Here is a 17,247-nt window from a genome sequence, read left to right on the forward strand (position 1 = left end):
GGGCTGATGCTAGAGCGACAGGATATGTGACGATATTTACCAACACACACCGTACTGTACTAGAGTCACTCTGGGCAATTAAATACACACCCGAAGATCAAAACAGTGTCACATAGGCAAGACATCCATGCAGCAGAGCTAGATTGCTTGTGGATTCTAAAGAGAAGTGAAGCCACAACATTTGCCATACCAGTGGTAAGTCGTAAATAATAATAATAATACAGAGCTAGACATAAATGATGCATGTTTGCATTTAATGTTTGTAAGATCTAGCTAGTAGAAGTCACTGCTTTAAAGTCGTTAGATACTTCAGTAGAGCATCACTGATTTCACTGTTCTGTTTCCAGAGTGCATAAAAGTGCTGTGAGCTAAGTAGGTGTTGTGGGACCAAAACATTGATAAATCTAGTCTGTTGTGAGTGTTGAAGCGTAAACCAAAGTGTCAACTAAGGCTGATTGTTCAGTCCCACCGTAATCCCCTTCACATTAGACCTAACAACTGACCATCTTCAAAAGCTACTTGCTTAGCACTAATTGTAGTGAGCAACATATCTTCCGTTTAGTATAAAAGTATAAAAGGTGCGTGCACATTCATTGTAAGGCTGTTACTTATTACCCTGTCTGTTGATAGAGCCACAACATTATTCAACAACCCCCACCTCTGAGAATGTGTAGGCTGTTTGTTGGTTCATTGCTTCAGAGCATGCGGTGTAGCACACTTAACAATACTCTAGACTTTATAGTATCGTGACAACTATTACATTGTAACCTGTCACACTATAATTATAATTATGACTGTTATAGCTGGAGTATAGTGGTTTTGCGTTTGAATCTGAGTTGCATATTTTAACTGCTTTTACTGGGAAATCTGTTGGAATGTAAGCATCATCCTACAGTGTATAGTATAGCCGGTGTGTGACATTGAAACCCATTACCGGCACAGCCTCTGCACTGTTTGTACTGCTGTCTCTACGGATACAATAACAAACATGGATGCTTATTTAGTGATGCTTTGAATCTGTATATCATTAAAAGCAACTAAGCCCTTGGTAACATGTACTGTAACCCGTGTGTGTATGTGTGTGTGTGTGTTTGTATGGTGTAATCATTATCAGGTGGACTTTTGTTGCATGATCATTAATTGGCTGTTTGTGTGTGCGGTGTAGAGGCTATGTACCTGTCTTTCTGTTCAGTGTTTATATTGTTTGATATACGTACCCAGTTATTTTAAGTAGCTTATGGTATGTGAAAATGGTATGTGAAAGTGCACTCAATAACTGTCCAATTAGGAGAACCATTCACAAACAAGAAGATGATTGGACATCAATTGTCTACGCTGCCCACTGTGTGTGACTGGAACTAGCCAGTTGTTGGGTTGTTATTGTGTGGCTTGTGGTCAGCTGTTGTTACTCATTGTAGACCATATTTGTCCATTCAAGTTTCCATGACAATTACTGACCCTAGCACTTCTGTGTGTGAAGTGGGAACCCTAAAATGTGTAGGCTCAGAGTGATAATTTGTTCCAAAACTCCACTTGCACGAGGCATACCGAATGCTATTAACCTTGCCAGTGCTTGTTATGAGCTAGTGCTAGTATAATTCCTTATTGCAGCAAAATCACGGCTGAATACAATGTTTAGGGTTAGGTTTAGTCCCATTTGGTTTCCTTCCTCCTATGTTGCACTCCTGACTGCATGTATTGACTGGACCCCCCTCCCCCCTGGGAGACTGTACTACTGAGATGACTGGACCCCCCTCCCCCCTGGGAGACTGTACTACTGTATAACTGCATGTTGCCATCCTTGTCATCTGCATAAACAAGACCCTCCATGTGAAAGCAACCACTCGGTCTACACATTAGCAACCTTTGTTGTACAGTAGTGGTGTATGTATAACTGCACTGGTGTAGTGTTACATGTGCAACAATACCCCTAGATCAATTACCCTTGAAGCAACTCTTCCTGGTGGGATTTCACCACTCATTGGTGTATTGTAATTTAATAGTAGAGTAGTCAGAAATCCTGTCATTGCTGTGTCACCATGACTATTATGGAGTAAGTGCATGGTAACTTGGGTCTGATATATATTTCCTCTCCTCTCAGACATGCCATCCAGGAGTCGCAAGTTTAGTCAGAGTGAGGTGGAGACGTGGTCTCTGGAGGGGGTCAAGGAATGGCTCGTCTCAGTGAGTGCACCCCCCACCCTTTAGTTTAACTTGTACTGTCCACAACCTGTACAACTTGTACATGTACACAATCAAGAGTAGATCGATACTTAACACAATAATTATGCATGTACCCGTCTAAGCTAGAGAGTAGGTTAATATAAATTTGTGAGTAATTGTACTTACATGTACATGTACGTACTTTATGATTATAACATTTCTAAAAAATACCGTATAGCAGGTAATTGTTGGTGCACATTTTCGTATGAACTTGCTATTCGTACAGCTAGGGATAGTTACGTTGACCGTATTGCGGTACGTAGCGTAGATTTTCGTATGATGCTCTACATTACGAAATATACGAAAATGTCCGAAAATAACCCGCTATACGGTAGTGCTGATACCATTTTGTAGGTGAAGGAATAATTCAAAAATAGCACTGTTTAATGGAACCTCTAAATACCGTATAGCGCGAAATTTTCAGGGCACTTAAATTTGTGGAATCGCCTCTAAAAGCATTAGTTGAATAAGTTTCGTGGATGACCTCTAAACATTTATTGAATAAGTTTTGTGGGTTGACTGCTTACCGGAAACACTCTCAAGTCACACCTTCTACCTTTGTATGTTATAGTTATTAACAAACATGTGTAGGATCCAATCCACGAAACAGCGAAAATTATTTAAGCCCCTTGATGTTGCGCTATGTACGATAACACTATGAAATGTCCTGTTCAGAGGCGGTTGGACACGAAGCCCTAAAACATAATGATGCCTTCTTAAACGCTTAAACCTTGACCCAAGCTCTTTTCTAGCTAGCAGGCCACCTTTTCGTTCTGGGAATAGGAGTATACTTAGATCAAGAAGAGAAAGTATGTAGTATGTAAGAAGAAAATAGTGTTGAACTACCTCTACACAAAAACTGTACACAAGTAATGACTTGCACGTGATGAAGTATTGTAGTAAATGTTAACCGTGACGTTTTGTGGGTGTGGTACATGTAATTAACAATAATACCTGATTCTAGCTAGTCGTCCACGTTCAACGTTCAGAGCTGCTCACTGCACACTGATAGGAGACGATCTCTTCACAAAAATCTACAATAGTCGAGTTGATCCTCTTCACTTGCATTCTTTGCTCACTGTTAACAAATTCTGTGCATTGCGTAATGAATGCGCAAGCTTGCACGAACGTCATCAGTTGCGAGTTGCTCATGTGCAATTGACAGGATATCATGTTACTTTGGGCACAGTTTTGTGTAGAGGTATCGGTAGTTCGACACTCTTTTCTTCTTATAATACTCTTGCTTAGATGATGGAATAGCTGAACTGTACATTTGCTCTACAGTACGATAGGTCCTACTTTCTAAAGGTCAAAGATCAATTGGACATGAGCTTGGTCACCCCTTTGATACTGCACAATTTTTGTGTGGACCCAGTAGCTCAAAATGAACCCATTCAGCCTAACAATGGAGGGTACAAAAATAATGGCTCAACAAGCACCTAATAATTTACTGATTGTTCCACTTTTTGACCCTGTCACCTCCTCTGTGTCCTGTTTATTGAGGTGTGTGTTGATAATTGATTGGGACATGGTTGAGTGTCCCTTAGAGTCAGCTGTGTGTCAGCTGTGTGTGTTATTGTGTTGTGTAGGTGAAGTTAGAGTCTTGTGCAGAAGAGTTCCAGGAGCAGAATGTAGATGGGAGGGGACTACTGGTGAGTTTACTTCTGCTGAGCTGGCAGTGTGTGTGTAGTGTGATGCTACTAGCTTTTTTTTATAAGTATGAGCTTGTGCATTACATTGTACTTAAATTTCAGTCTTTGACTATTGATGAGATCAAGGACATGGTGCAGGGAGACAAGCAGAGAAAGTGAGTGAGTGTGTGGGAAGGGTTGTCTCTGCAATGTCCCTCGAGTGTTTGTGTAAGGTCATGGAATGTTCAAAACTAACCTCATTGTTTTGCTGACATAGCAGTTTTAAGGGATGACTTATTTCCTTTGTTAACAGCCCATAATTGATCAGATAATTATGTAGCAGTTTACATTGAAACCACCTTCACATAATAATAGAGCCGTGTGCATAAACAACAGTTTTTAACACAACATACTTGTTACTGTGTTATATATAGGACTGAAAATAAACCCAGCAAGCCAGTGTGTGTGTTAGTATAACAGAGAACATTAGAGCTTGTGTATGTACACGTATGCAGCAGTTTCACCTACAAGTAGCAAATTAGTATTTGGTACTCCTATTAAGTATCTAGCTAAATCAACTTTCTATAGTTCTTAATATCATCTGGATCACTCTGCATACCACTCAGTAATGAACGTGAGCTACATGTATAGCTACATGACAGTGTCAGACAATAGCTACTTTGTGCTGATAGGCATTACTTATTCATACCTTGCTTGACTGTGTGTTCAGTAACCCCCCCCCCCCCTCTCTCTCTCTCCTACAGAGCCATGAAGAAGGCTCTCTCCTCACTGCCTGGTAACTCTGTCTCCACAAAGAAGGACTCTAAAGACAAGAAGAAACAGAAGAAGGCTGTCAACACTACAGACCCGTAAGATCAGTGGCATATAGTCATAGCAACAAATACGTACTAGAGACAGACCCCTTAAAATAGAATTGTGTGGCTAGGTCACGACTAGATTCTTATGTACATGTAGGCAGTACACAGTCACTCATTATTCTATTGTCATTGTAGATCACCCAAGATGCCTGCTAGAAGAGGTCGTGGTCCTCTACCAGCGGAACCATTGCCACCAATTCCCCCAGACCACCCCATTTCCCCGGGTATCCCTGCCGGTCCCCCTCCGCCCATCCCCTCAGGGGCCAGTCGGCCCACGTTCCAGCGACTGGGGCCGCCCATACCCTCCACCCCTCGACCAGCATTCGAGGAGGAGGACCAGGACACGTATGAGGGGATGGGCTATGGCGACCAGGACAATTACGAGGGAATGGGCTATGGCGAAGGCCCAGATGATGTTTATGGTGAGTCCCTTGCTGTACGTACGTATGCATGCACATATATGCATGTATTTGTACGTACGTATGTATGCATGTGTGTGCGTATGTGTATGCATGTACATGTATGCGTGTGTGCATGCATGTACACTGTATATTTGAGAGCTTCCTCGGATATGTTTCCTAACAGCTTTGCATTTTTTCTAAATGTTTTTCATTTGCTAATCGGGGAAGTAATGTCAAAACAAATACTAGCCTCATTTGTATTTTATCCTGGCGTGGTTATCGTGATTGTAATAATTATATAGGACAAGTTAATGTGCAGGATCCGTGGTTTTTCATCCGCTTCTATATAAGTGAATCCAATTTCAAAAGGGTGCATTTAGTAGTTGTTTGATAGCGCTACATGTATTACGCATATTTTGTTTAGTGGTTGGTTTTGGGCATTGAAAAGCATCGGCTAAAACCACTCTCAATACCAAGGTCTATATGTAAATCGGCATGGGGACGAGGCTAAACGACATACAATGTGCACGTATGTACTGATGTGTTTGGGAAATGGCAATCAAAAAATGGCAATCAATCATTTTCATCTCCTTTCTTTAGACTCTGTAGATCCTGACGAGATTGCTGAGATCAGTGGCAGCCTCCCCCAAAGCCACTCAGCCAACTTTGTCCCCCCGTCCCCCAATTTTGGACCCCGAACACCAAACTTTGTGTCTCCACCTCCTAGCTTTGTGTCTCCACCACCTAGTTTTGTGTCTCCGCCTCCATCTATGCCACCCAGATATGGGCCCCCGTCTCCACAGTTAGCCCCTCCCCCTCCCTTGCCACCCCCCGGAGCAGAAGGTTATAGTGATGACGATGATCAGGTCAGTCTTACACACACCCACTCTCATACGTATGCTTTTCAAAACTACAATGTACTTTTAGTTTGGCTAACTGTAAGGTACAACTTTAAAGCATACATTAATTGTCAGTGGGTGTTGTTGTTTGTTACCTCCCTCAGCCGATCTACGATGATGGTGTGGGCGACGACGACGACTCATTTGATGATAACGACTCATTCGAGTGTAAGACCACAGTGTTTTGGATAGTGTACGTGTGTCTAGTAATTTAGTTACTTGCTTTGTCAAGACTAAGAGGGCTTTTGGTATGATCCTACGTGTAGAGCTTGAAGACCTTCTTACTCTGTGTGTGTGTGTGTGTGTCTGTGTGTGTGTGTCTGTGTGTGCGTGCGTGCGTGCGTGCATGGTCAGTTGTGTTGTTATGATTGACACTCATGCAGAGTTATATACACACAATGACTTACAAACTAACTCTCTGCGTAACTTTCTATGACTATTTGTGCCCCCCTCAGCTTCAGACCCAGAAGACGATTATGATCAGCCCCCTCTCGAAGAAGGTCTTGGAATACCACAGCAACCAAGTGAGTACTCGTTTAGTCTGTCGTTAAATATTATTCTTTCTGTCGTGACTTTATAAACTCTCTCCTCCCACACACAGATGACAGGTCAAGATTAACCTCCGATGTAAGTTTGTTAATCAAGAGCCTCAATGTCTGCCAGTCCAGTGTCAACTGGTGGCTTTTAGGAACCCAATTGCCTGTGTATACCTACCTTGGTTACCTTGGTTACCCGTCAATTGACCTGTCTATTGTTGTGGTTGTAGTTGTGGTTTCATGTTTATCTGTTCATGTGCAGGCCAACATACGGAGCATTATGGGAAAGTTCTACGCTCACGGTGTACTAAAAGAGGTGAGTCTCTACCCACTGTAACTATAGCAACCTTGTCAGTGAGTGTGTGTTTTGTCTCTGTTCTACAGCAAGCCGGTCTCTTGGCCACCAAAGGAGCAAGGTATATATAGAAAGTTCTCTACGCGTGCGTCAAATTATTATAATGCCATGGTGTGGGAGTTTATGGTGTGTGTGTGTAAGTTGATATCTAGTTGCTTGTTCTCCCTCAGTTCGTTAGATCGTGGTGGTGGTATGATGGCCCCTCCCCCTCCCGGTAAGTGTATGTGTTGCATGAGCTTACACTGTTAGATTCGAATGTGTGGTATATGCTATTACAAAGACGGAAATAGAATACATAAACAGTCATCTTGTTCTAAATTTGAAGTGCTTTGCTTACTTAATCTTGTAAATATGCATAACACATATGAACCCCTCATACACACACACACACACACGCACACACATAGGACCTCCTCCAGATGACCAGGTAAGGAACGCATGACATGCACCGTCTAGTCATACACATGTGTGCATGTACTGCATACAGTGGCCATCATGGCAAGTGCACATTCCATTTGTGCATTGTAAGGGTTCTGTACAGTCAATCAGAGTTCCACAGTTGTAACTTCACACTAGGCATCTTCACACTCAGCTATAGTTAGACTGCCATCTTAGCCCACTGTCTCTGTATAGGACCCATACCCTGAAATTGATGAGGATATATACGATTGTGTGCCTGATGAGGTAAAGGACATGATGATGGCTGCCGGTGAGGAGGAGATTATCGATGAGGACATCTATGACGTGCCTCCAGACCCAGGTGTGTGTATGTGTGTGTGTGTGTGTGTGTGTGTGTGTGTGTGTGTGTGTGTGTGTGTGTGTGTGTGTGTGTGTGTGTGTGTGTGTGTGTGTGTGTGTGTGTGTGTGTGTGTGTGTGTGTGTGTGTGTGTGTGTGTGTGTGCGCGTGTGTGCGGTACTGTATGCCTGTGTGGTGTGTGTGTGTGCTTGGGAAGGGTGTAGCATTCTATACTCGGTGTGTTGTCTAGTGTTATTACTAGCCTGATCTTTGTTATAGCTAGCAGTACAAAGTTTTGTCTGATTGTGTTATTTACAAATTTTGTTCTTTATTTTCTCAGAGGCCCTCCAAGCATTCAGTCTACCTCCCATGAAGCCGGCCATTGTCAACTCTTTCCACACAGGCCCGCCCCCTCCACCTGAAGCTCCACCTATTGATGATGGTGACATTATTGATGAGGACGTTTATGATGTACCCTCGGAAGTACTAGAGGAAGAAAAACTACAGGTCAATGCTTATAGACTCCCTCTCCCTCCCACTAACGAGCTGGGGTTCCCCCCTGGCAGACCCCCCAAGGTGTGTGCAGCCTCTGTTTGGGACGCAGTGCTCGAAAACGTGTAATTGAAAGTTATCCCCTCCCCCTTACACACACTCCCACAGCCAATGAATCAAAACTCTCCCTCTCTTCCTCCGAAGCAGCCTGTCATGGTGAACAAGTTCTCCAAGCCTCCAATGCGTAACCCAATCATGGCAGCCCCTTCTCCAGTACCTCCGCCACCCATGGTTAGTACACGGCATAGTTGTATCTAGGTACTTAGTCTACATTGTTTAGAAGATGCTGCTTAGTTTTGTACCGTGTAAATGGATAAAATAATTTGCCCCACATGCTGAATTAGATTGTATGTAGCATCTTTGAACTCTAAACCCTCTCCCCTCCCTACAGGCCGAACCACTTCCTGTACGACCACCAAAACCAGGTAAGATATTCTACTCATTGCTCTTGGTGTTTTCACTAACATTTCTGCTTCTCTGTACAATCAGGAGTGCAATATTCATGCACTCTGCTACAATAAGTAGTACTATCATAGCTTGTCCATTCATCCCCAGAGCCAACTGTGGCCCCACCTCCTCCGCCATTACCTGAAGAAGATACTTCAAAGACAAATGGAGTGTTCAATAGACCGAAGCTACGAGCACCTATGGACAAGAGTCAAAGTTCAGGACCTCCACTGCGTCCTTCCAGCAGCACAAAACCACCGATTAATAGAAATGTGGAGAGAAGCTTGGGAGATAGTGTATGTACAGTCATTGTTAATAGTCTTGTTCTGCTGTTACTACCAGTTTGGCCTTTTCGCTTAGCTATAAGAGTGTGTGGTGTTTGTAGTCCATGCTGACTATTGGTATCAGACGGTGTAGTACATGTAATACTGAAGTTAACCTGTTTGTGATCCCGCCCCTCAGATAACGGACACCCTGTCTCGATTATCTCCTGCTGCCAACAGGCATACCAAACCCCCCTCCCCGCAAAATTCACCCATGCCTTCACCCACACTCAAAAGAAAGGGTACGTATACATATAGCTTTTGTGAATGTATTGCTGCTATAATATGACTGTTTCCCTATGTGCAGAGTCACCTGACCTTCCTCCTATGGGTGCCCCTCCCCCTCCACCTGGACCCCCCATGAAACACAACCTCAAACCAGTACCCGACAAGACCCCACCTACTATTAAGATGCTTGGACCTCCCCCCACAAAGAAAGAAGACACGCCCAAGGGAGCAGAATCGCCTACCTCAAGAGTGGCTAAAGTCACTAAACCCCCTCCGGCTACGAAAAGCTCAGCGATTGCGGACAGAATGAAGATGTTTCAAGACAAGAAATCGGCCCCTCCATCAGGATTAAAGGGCTTGAAATTTCCTCCCAAGCCTGCAGCAAACAAAAGCCCATTGTCTGGACGCAAGATTGACAAGAAAGCTAATGTCAATGACTTATTGAGCAAGTTTGGTGGGCGAGGGTCAATGACGTCTCCTGTTAGTGACCGTAGCTCTCCATCCCCTGAGGAAAGACCCAACCTGCCTTCAAAACCATCAGGTAAAGCATGCATTTCATATGCTAGTACACAGATAACTTGTTTGTTAGATGTAGATGTGCATGCTTAACTGCAAGCAAGTGTTAACAAGGCTGATGCATAATTATGCTCCTTGCCTTACTATGTTCTGTCAGGAGTAGATATACATGTAGACTACTCTGGTTCTGTATATATGACATTCGTCGTTATTTTTCTTCTTAACAGGCTCATCCTCACCCAAACACCCTCCATGGAAACAAAAAGAAGCCCCTCCCAAAGATCCAGTCCCCCTTCTTCCGTCCAAGCCTCCTGTTGAGCCATCGTCCCCCCAACCAGCACGAGCCAAGCGGTGGCCTTCTCCGGAAGTTGAGGAAACCAAGAGAGCTTCTCCACTACTCAAGAGGAAGTTTGAGCCTCCTGCAAAGGTAGTGGACCCGGTGCTACCCCCCAAGAGAGACTCTCCGGTAATGAAGAAGGACTCCCCCACTCTGAGGAGGAAGCTGCCTTCTGATAGTGACGAGGAGAAAAGACCATTTGTCTACAAGTATGTACATTTACTTCATTTGTACATGTTCAGTTTACTCACATATATAAAAACTAGGAACTTTAGAAAGTCTAAAGACGAGCCTGATCCCACACCGCCACCTCCCCCTCGAGAGCCGGACCCCATCCCCTCATTGCCCCCTCGACCACAAGGTGGCTCCCCATTTTTGCCCCCCAGAGCATCAGAACCACGACTGCCAGAACCTGCCGCCAGCTTGCCCCCTCGAGCTGTTGTGTCCTCTCCCTCTCTTCCTCCCAGGAGGTCTGAGCCTGCTGAGCCACCAGCTTCACAGCTGCATAACAGGTACACTCTCTCACACACACACACCCACACACAGATGAACATACCGTATAGCTTGAAATGTTCGAGGGGTTTAATTTTCGCTGTTTTCGTGGGTTAGTAATCCTCCACAAAAATTAGATCCACGAAATGTTTAGCTAACAGAAGACACTACATCATTTAAACAAAATTAATAGCACGAAATTTATTTAACGAAATGGTTTGGGAGGCCCTTCCCTTCCACGAAATTTAATTGCCTCCAAAATTTCGCACTACTTGTATTAGCAGAGAATAGTTTGATACATGATTGCATGTATATAATTGTACTCTTTCTTCTCCTTTAGGTCACTCCCCAGTCCCAGTATTGTGCCTGGTCCGTCACTGGGAGGACCGCGACTACCAGACAGGCCTCCCCCCAGTGGGGGTCCTAGACTCCCCGATAGAAACCCCCCTAATCGCCCCCCCTTCTCTCCACCCAGTGACACCTCTCTACCACCACGATCAGCCGCACAACAGGTAGCATAGGTGTGATTAACCGGTGAAGGTGTTTGTTTGTTCCAATTATTAGTGTGCCAGCTGCATGGTCAGTGAAATATTGAAATTATTCGATAGTTGAGTTTGTTGTGTTTGAATTGCTGGTTCTGTTTCACTTGTTTATGCATGCTTGTTTCCGTCTCTCTTTCAGACTTTCCCACCATTACCCACTAGACAACCACCCGGAGGTATGTGTATGATAATTATGCATATGACATGCAAAATGGTTGTACATGTAGCTAGACAAGTATTACGTCAATGGTGAATACCACAAGTTCATGCACACACCAGAGCTGGCACCGATTATGCCCAGTCGTCCCCCTCGGTCCATTCCACACGGCTCACCAGTGGGACAGACCTGGTACCATGGCAACTTAGACAGAAAAAAGTCTGAAACAAGACTCAAAAAATATTCAAAGGTAAGAAAAAGTATCTCCTCATAATCATTGCATTGTTGTAACTATTTTGTATCATACTCTGCAGGATGGTACATTCATTATTCGCGACAGCTCAAAGGTTGAGGGGGAATATTCATTATCCATCTTTCATACTGGGGGTGTCAGACATCTTAGGTGAGGCCGGTATAGATGGTTCATTGTGTGGTTAATTTTTTACTATTTTTTTTTTTATCTATATAGGATCAGATTGAGAAGGGATAGGAAGTTTGTGTTAGGAGAAGAGAAAGCTGATGAAGTGGTAAGACTTGTCATCACACAAAATTGTTATATGGAGAAGTTGCATACCGTATAGCGTATATTTCGAGGGTATAAATATTCGCGGTTTTCACGGATTGAGCTTGTACCGCGAAAATTTGTACCCACGAAAATTTATGAATAGTAGGCGTGTTCAGTATTATAGATTCGAGGCTAACGGTGTGGAGGTACAGCTGCATGTTGATGTGCGCATGCGCCAAAAGGCTGGAACTCAGACCACGAAAATAAAATCCACGAAATCCTTTGTAATGGTCTATCCGCGAAAATTTATACCCTCGAAATATACCCGCTATACGGTATACACAATGCATATGACCGCCATGTTATTTTATTGCAGGCATTTGACACTGTGATTGCCTTAGTAGAGTTCCACAAGAAAGAACCTCTCCATTTGAAATCTGGTGGTGACTCTGTGCTCAAGTTTGAGTGTCCACGCTAACAGTTAATTTTGTTATGAGATGTTTATTGTGTTAGAAATTTTTTCTGTCCGCCTTATTACACATGATTTTTGTCATTAATTTTTTAGAACTTAATATTATATTTTTTACATGTACAGTAACATGTATAGTCATCCAGTCAATGCCATTTTCATTAACCAGTGCTCACACGAGCAGAGTCTTACAATCTGGTCGGGTTAGATTTTCCCGGGTATAAATGCTGACAACTTAATATAACTTTTGAATGCTGTGATTTGTCTGTCAAAACTTTGCTCCTCTTCAGTTCTCCGTCTATAATTCATCATGTCTAAGACAGTATCCTCTCATCCCAAATACTCCGAGATGATCGCTTCTGCTGTTACAACATTGAAAGAAAGAAATGGATCAAGTAGACAGGCCATAAGCAAGTATGTAAAGGCAAACTACTCAGTGGGGGAACAAGCTGATACACATGTCAAGACCTCGCTGAGAAAGATGGTTTCCAACTGTGATCTGCTACAGACAAAAGGGACAGGTGCTAGTGGTTCATTTAAAATCAATAAAGCTAAACTGCAGGCCGAGAAGAAAGCAGCAAAGAAAGTCGAGAAGGCACCTAAAAAGTCAGAAGGTTTGAAAGAGAACAAAAAACTAGTGGCTAAGAGATCATTGACTAAAAAGGTGACAGACAAAAAACCAGCAGCTAAGAAATCGGCAGATACCAAGAAGCCAGCTACTAAGAAGAAGCCTGCTGCCAAGAAAGCTAAGCCACCTCCAATCCCATCCGAGACTGTCACTGAATCTTCCTGCTCTGATCTTGAATCTTCAGAAGACTGAACTCATCTTGAAGACAATAATTAATTGTGTACAATAATTGTTCTCTTCTTTGCTTTTGCTTCTGTATCTATGCTCAATTTCAATCTCTCACATGGTTTCATATTCTATTCATGATCATCCATTATTTTATTAATGTGCCAAATAGATCTACATGTAGCTACAATAAACTATATACAGCACACTAGAAAAGTTATATGCTCCATCAATAGCCAAATAGATCTACTTATAGCTACAATAAACTATACAGTACACTAGAAAAGTTATATGCTCCATCCTCCATCAATAGTGAAGCAGGTCCCAGTGACAAAGTTTGACTGCATGGGGGTAAAAATTTACACCTTTATCTCAACCACAAGATCAAATTATCAGCCTACATGCAACAGCATGCTTACAGCACAAGTGCTGCATGTATAGGTATAGGCATCATGCACATTCGTAGACCCGAGTGGATGACCAATACACTCTCAAGAACTTATTATATAATTATGTACTGTGTATGTGTACTGAGTGGATGACCAATACACTCCCAAAACTTGTGTGCTGTGTATGTGTACTCATACACACAACTCACCTCATTACTGGCCAGGTAGACAAACATGCTAGCCACTTCTTCAGGTGCCCCAAGACGCCCAAGCTTCTGTCTGGTAATGAAGTCTGTCCTCGACTGTAAAGTGGTGCATGACATACAGTTACCAGTATAGCTATGGAGAAATTATAAACCGATGTGCGGTGGGTTAATTCTCACACCTTGTCATAATCACCAGTAGCTTTCATCCTGTCATTTAGAGACGGGGTGTCAATTGTACCTACAGCAAAAACCAAAAACAGTACAATAAAACCTTCGCCAACATTTCAGCAAAACTCACCTGGGCAAATGGCATTGCATCTAATCTTGTTACCAACATAGTCGATAGCAATTGACTTGGTGAGACCAATCACAGCAGCCTTTGTAGCACCATACACACAACGATTAGTGGCTCCTTTGATACTGGAGGCCACCGACGCCATGTTGATGATGTTACCAGCCACTCCTTTCTCCTTCCACAGCTTGATGCACGTTTGTGAAGTGCAAAACATGCTCTTGACATTGATGTCAAAACTTCTGTCCCAGTCCTTCTCTGTCGTCGTCTCAATGGTGCCATTGAAAACATAACTGTGTGAGTACAATTAGCAAGATACAAAAGATATCGAAAGATGCACAAGGTCAATAGGTTGGTAACTGTACACACACGTATGTACATGTAGTCTATCAAACTTTATTTCAAGTGAGGTGAAAGGGTTAAGGTTGTACACACATACCCAGCACAGTTGAACAAAACATTCAGTTGAGGGTATTTTTCAGTGATCATTGCCTTCACATCTTCACTCTTTGTGACGTCCAGCGTGTCTATCTTGATCGATGATCTCTCCGACTGAAGCTCCTTCAGCTTCTCAAAATTGAGGTCAGTAGCGATCACCTCAGCTCCTTCATCATCACATCTCTGTAAACCGAAAAAATTGATCAGCTTACGCAAAAGTGCAGATACCATACAGTAGACAGATCTAGTTGCTGTACTGTACTACAGTGTACTAGAGTGTGCATGTAAATTGATCACACACAAGAGCAGTTGCCCTTCCAATCCCCTGAGCTGCTCCAGTGATGAAAACAATCTTTCCAGCTAGTCTTTTGGTGCATGAGTTTGCCATATTTCTGGTAGCAGCCTAGTTTCTCTGTTCGCCACTGCAGCACTACAATTATATAAAAGGTCAGAGGGTGGTAAAGACAGTTTTGCAGTTTTGTGAGATCACATGTTTTACCACCCCCACACTTGAACAATTGACCTCCCAATAGGAAATAAAATGAATATCCCTACCACAATCACAATCATAGTATTTGAACGATTATTATTTATGAGGTGCAATAGTTTGTGTTCTGTTTTTGGCTGATATCTGATATCGGCTGATATTTGATTAAAGTGGTTACTCCGACAACCCTAGTGTGGAGAGTAGTTCATCAGATTCCTTCAGCTCCTGGGTAAAAAAACGAAGTGTACCGTTAATTCTTACCCAGTGGTACATGGTACCATTGAGCCACCAATGCAGCAAGCATAAAACATATAGGATATCTACTTAACAAAAAAAGATGTGACATGTCATTTTAAGTCAACTGACTCCACTAACAGACCAAAGACAATAGATACATGTACTGCACACTAGCTAGACAAACCCACACACACCATACAGCACTCACCTTGAGTATGTCTAGGCCACCGATGAGTTCACCCTTTACGTACAGCTGGGGGTAAGTGGGCCAGTTGGAAAACTTCTTCAGCCCCTGTCGCACCTTATCGTCAGAGAGGATGTCAAATGTTTCAAAAGTAGCCCTGTATAAAATTTGCAATTCAGCACTGCCACTATCAAATTGGTATTCGGGGATGGTATTATTTCAAATCTTACACAGGCACCAACAGGAATGCAGATGGGGTTGTAACACAGACATTTTAGCATGTAGGCCGTCTGGAGCCAGAGGAGGTATGACACGAGTATCTTGATTAGGCTTGGTCATGTGCAAAATTCAACAGTAAAGTCATTGTTGATTAACTAAAATCGAGGTACTCGTCGGACCTCCTCTGGTCTGGAGCTAGCTTTCACTCACCCACACTCCTGTAAAATCCCGCACACAGTTTTACTGAATCCACACTGTGGTTCCTGAAATGAGCAGCTATAAGACTCAGTTGTGCTAACACAATTGCTTACCTCCGGAGAACCTTTCATGAAAAGCATGATAGGTGCTTTGTTAGTCAGTGATTTTAACCTGTATTGTGAGTGAAAAGGAGTAAAACATTCCGATTCGGCTTGTGTGTATAGTAGTACAGTGGCATACGTACCTATCATCCAAAGATATTCTCTTTGGTAATATTTCTTTCAGTTCTCCATTTTCTTTCATCTCCTGTACACAGAATACAGCAGTAAGGAATACAGCAGTAAGGAATACAGCAGTAAGGAATACAGCAGTAAGTCTATACGGGCTCATATCTGAACTAATTCCACACCTTGAGAATGTCCAGTCCACCTAGTAATTCCCCCTTTACATACAGCTGTGGATATGTGGGCCAGTTGGAGTATTTCTTTAGTCCTGCACAGAGAGAGAGAGAGAGCAAGAGTTTGAAAGTGAAACCCTGCAAACATTCAACCCGTAATACATGTACCTTGCCTGACTTCATCATCAGCGAGAATGTTGAATGTAGAGAATTTAGTTCCACACTCATTTAGCAGAGCCACTGTTTGTCGACTGAATCCTGAGAACAAGACGTGACAAAATAATCATAATCTTTCAGCCATGTAGTTTTGACGTACCACATTTTGGTTCTTCCGATGTGCCCTTTATGAAAAGCATACAATCAGCTGCATTGATTAGCTTCTTCAAGCGTGTGTCAAGATCCTGAGGAAAAATGAGCTTACTCAAATGCTATGATTGCCCTACAAATGCTATGACAACTAACCTCTTTCTCGGCTGGTGCTGCCTGAGGTGGTGCCATGGTCTGAGAGTGAGCAGCTGTCTTCTTGGCGAGCTCAGGAACATGAGCTCCATTCAGCGTGTCCACAACTTTACCAGCCTGAGAGTGAAAATAGAGCATTCTTAATCTTTGAACTTGGGGTTAAATTTAGGACAGCCAACCAAAGAACCGTTCACTTGAATAAATGATATACCTTAAACAGTAGAAAGGTAGGCACAGCCACCACCTCATACTTGAGAGATATCTCTGGAAACTCTTCCGCTTCAATCTGTGTGTTGTCAATCTTTATTAACAAAACCGAAAAATGATAATCGAACCTTTATAAACTTCGAGTTCAAGTATTCCTTGGCTAAATCTTCCATAGCCTCTGCCATCTGCTTGCACGGCTCGGACCATGGTGCCCAGAAGTGGACTACCGTCAACCTGATTGATATTGTTTGATTGATTGTTAGATACTGATAGATCTAGATCTACCCTACAGATGTCTCACCCTCTATAAGAGACCAGTTGATCAAATTTGTCAGTCTTCTTCAGCTCTTCAACAGCCATTGCGATGTGACACGTGTAATGTAATATTAGTCATTATTGTGTTTGGGTAAAGATCATCAGCTCTACTAAAACATGCCTAAGTATGATGTCATTTATTCATTCTGATTGGCCCACTGTTCAAAAACCATTGTACACAATTACAAGTACAAGATAG

The 17,247-nt window shown here is 42.8% G+C and overlaps 4 protein-coding genes across 7 annotated transcripts; 2 read left to right on the plus strand and 2 right to left on the minus strand.

Annotated features, from left to right (window-relative positions):
* Positions 1–52: 52 nt before the first annotated feature.
* On the plus strand, positions 53–12,368 carry LOC135330878 (uncharacterized). 3 transcript variants are annotated; one of them, XM_064525826.1, is made up of 29 exons: positions 53–195; positions 2,102–2,184; positions 3,813–3,875; positions 3,978–4,030; positions 4,619–4,723; positions 4,868–5,154; positions 5,734–5,999; positions 6,137–6,200; positions 6,488–6,556; positions 6,634–6,659; positions 6,831–6,884; positions 6,953–6,984; positions 7,094–7,137; positions 7,331–7,350; positions 7,557–7,683; positions 8,000–8,235; positions 8,320–8,442; positions 8,603–8,636; positions 8,767–8,954; positions 9,121–9,223; positions 9,289–9,750; positions 9,953–10,271; positions 10,329–10,574; positions 10,895–11,066; positions 11,236–11,272; positions 11,376–11,503; positions 11,568–11,656; positions 11,723–11,780; positions 12,135–12,368. In XM_064525826.1, the coding sequence occupies exons 2-29, from the start codon at positions 2,104–2,106 to the stop codon at positions 12,234–12,236; spliced, it is 3,588 nt and encodes a 1,195-aa protein (XP_064381896.1). In that variant the 5' UTR covers positions 53–195; positions 2,102–2,103; the 3' UTR covers positions 12,237–12,368. The 3 variants fall into 3 exon arrangements, with proteins under 3 accessions (XP_064381896.1, XP_064381898.1, XP_064381897.1); XM_064525828.1 differs by lacking the exons at positions 53–195; positions 2,102–2,184 and having other exon boundaries at positions 3,807–3,875; positions 4,671–4,723; XM_064525827.1 differs by lacking the exons at positions 53–195; positions 2,102–2,184; positions 3,813–3,875; positions 3,978–4,030 and adding an exon at positions 4,046–4,488.
* Positions 12,369–12,406: 38 nt separating this feature from the next.
* On the plus strand, positions 12,407–13,176 carry LOC135330969 (histone H1-delta-like). Its single transcript, XM_064525969.1, has one exon. The coding sequence runs from the start codon at positions 12,538–12,540 to the stop codon at positions 13,045–13,047; it is 510 nt and encodes a 169-aa protein (XP_064382039.1). The 5' UTR covers positions 12,407–12,537; the 3' UTR covers positions 13,048–13,176.
* LOC135330953 (dehydrogenase/reductase SDR family member 6-like) lies at positions 13,135–14,830 on the minus strand. Of its 2 annotated transcripts, XM_064525951.1 has the most exons (7): positions 14,647–14,830; positions 14,347–14,528; positions 13,914–14,200; positions 13,795–13,853; positions 13,619–13,711; positions 13,296–13,361; positions 13,135–13,225 (listed from the first exon to the last, which is right to left on the minus strand). In XM_064525951.1, exons 1-6 carry the CDS (start codon positions 14,731–14,733, stop codon positions 13,308–13,310), a joined length of 762 nt encoding a protein of 253 aa, XP_064382021.1. In that variant the 5' UTR covers positions 14,734–14,830; the 3' UTR covers positions 13,135–13,225; positions 13,296–13,307. The 2 variants fall into 2 exon arrangements, with proteins under 2 accessions (XP_064382021.1, XP_064382020.1); XM_064525950.1 differs by having other exon boundaries at positions 13,135–13,361.
* A 154-nt stretch (positions 14,831–14,984) lies between these two features.
* LOC135330939 (glutaredoxin-3-like) lies at positions 14,985–17,237 on the minus strand. Its single transcript, XM_064525927.1, has 12 exons — positions 17,035–17,237; positions 16,862–16,967; positions 16,738–16,812; positions 16,530–16,643; positions 16,384–16,468; positions 16,236–16,325; positions 16,080–16,162; positions 15,915–15,976; positions 15,784–15,841; positions 15,683–15,735; positions 15,278–15,410; positions 14,985–15,057 (listed from the first exon to the last, which is right to left on the minus strand). The coding sequence occupies exons 1-12, from the start codon at positions 17,091–17,093 to the stop codon at positions 15,007–15,009; spliced, it is 969 nt and encodes a 322-aa protein (XP_064381997.1). The 5' UTR covers positions 17,094–17,237; the 3' UTR covers positions 14,985–15,006.
* Positions 17,238–17,247: the final 10 nt, after the last annotated feature.

This window comes from Halichondria panicea, chromosome 2 (genome assembly GCF_963675165.1).
Source record: "Halichondria panicea chromosome 2, odHalPani1.1, whole genome shotgun sequence".
NCBI classification, from domain to species: Eukaryota; Metazoa; Porifera; class Demospongiae; order Suberitida; family Halichondriidae; genus Halichondria; species Halichondria panicea.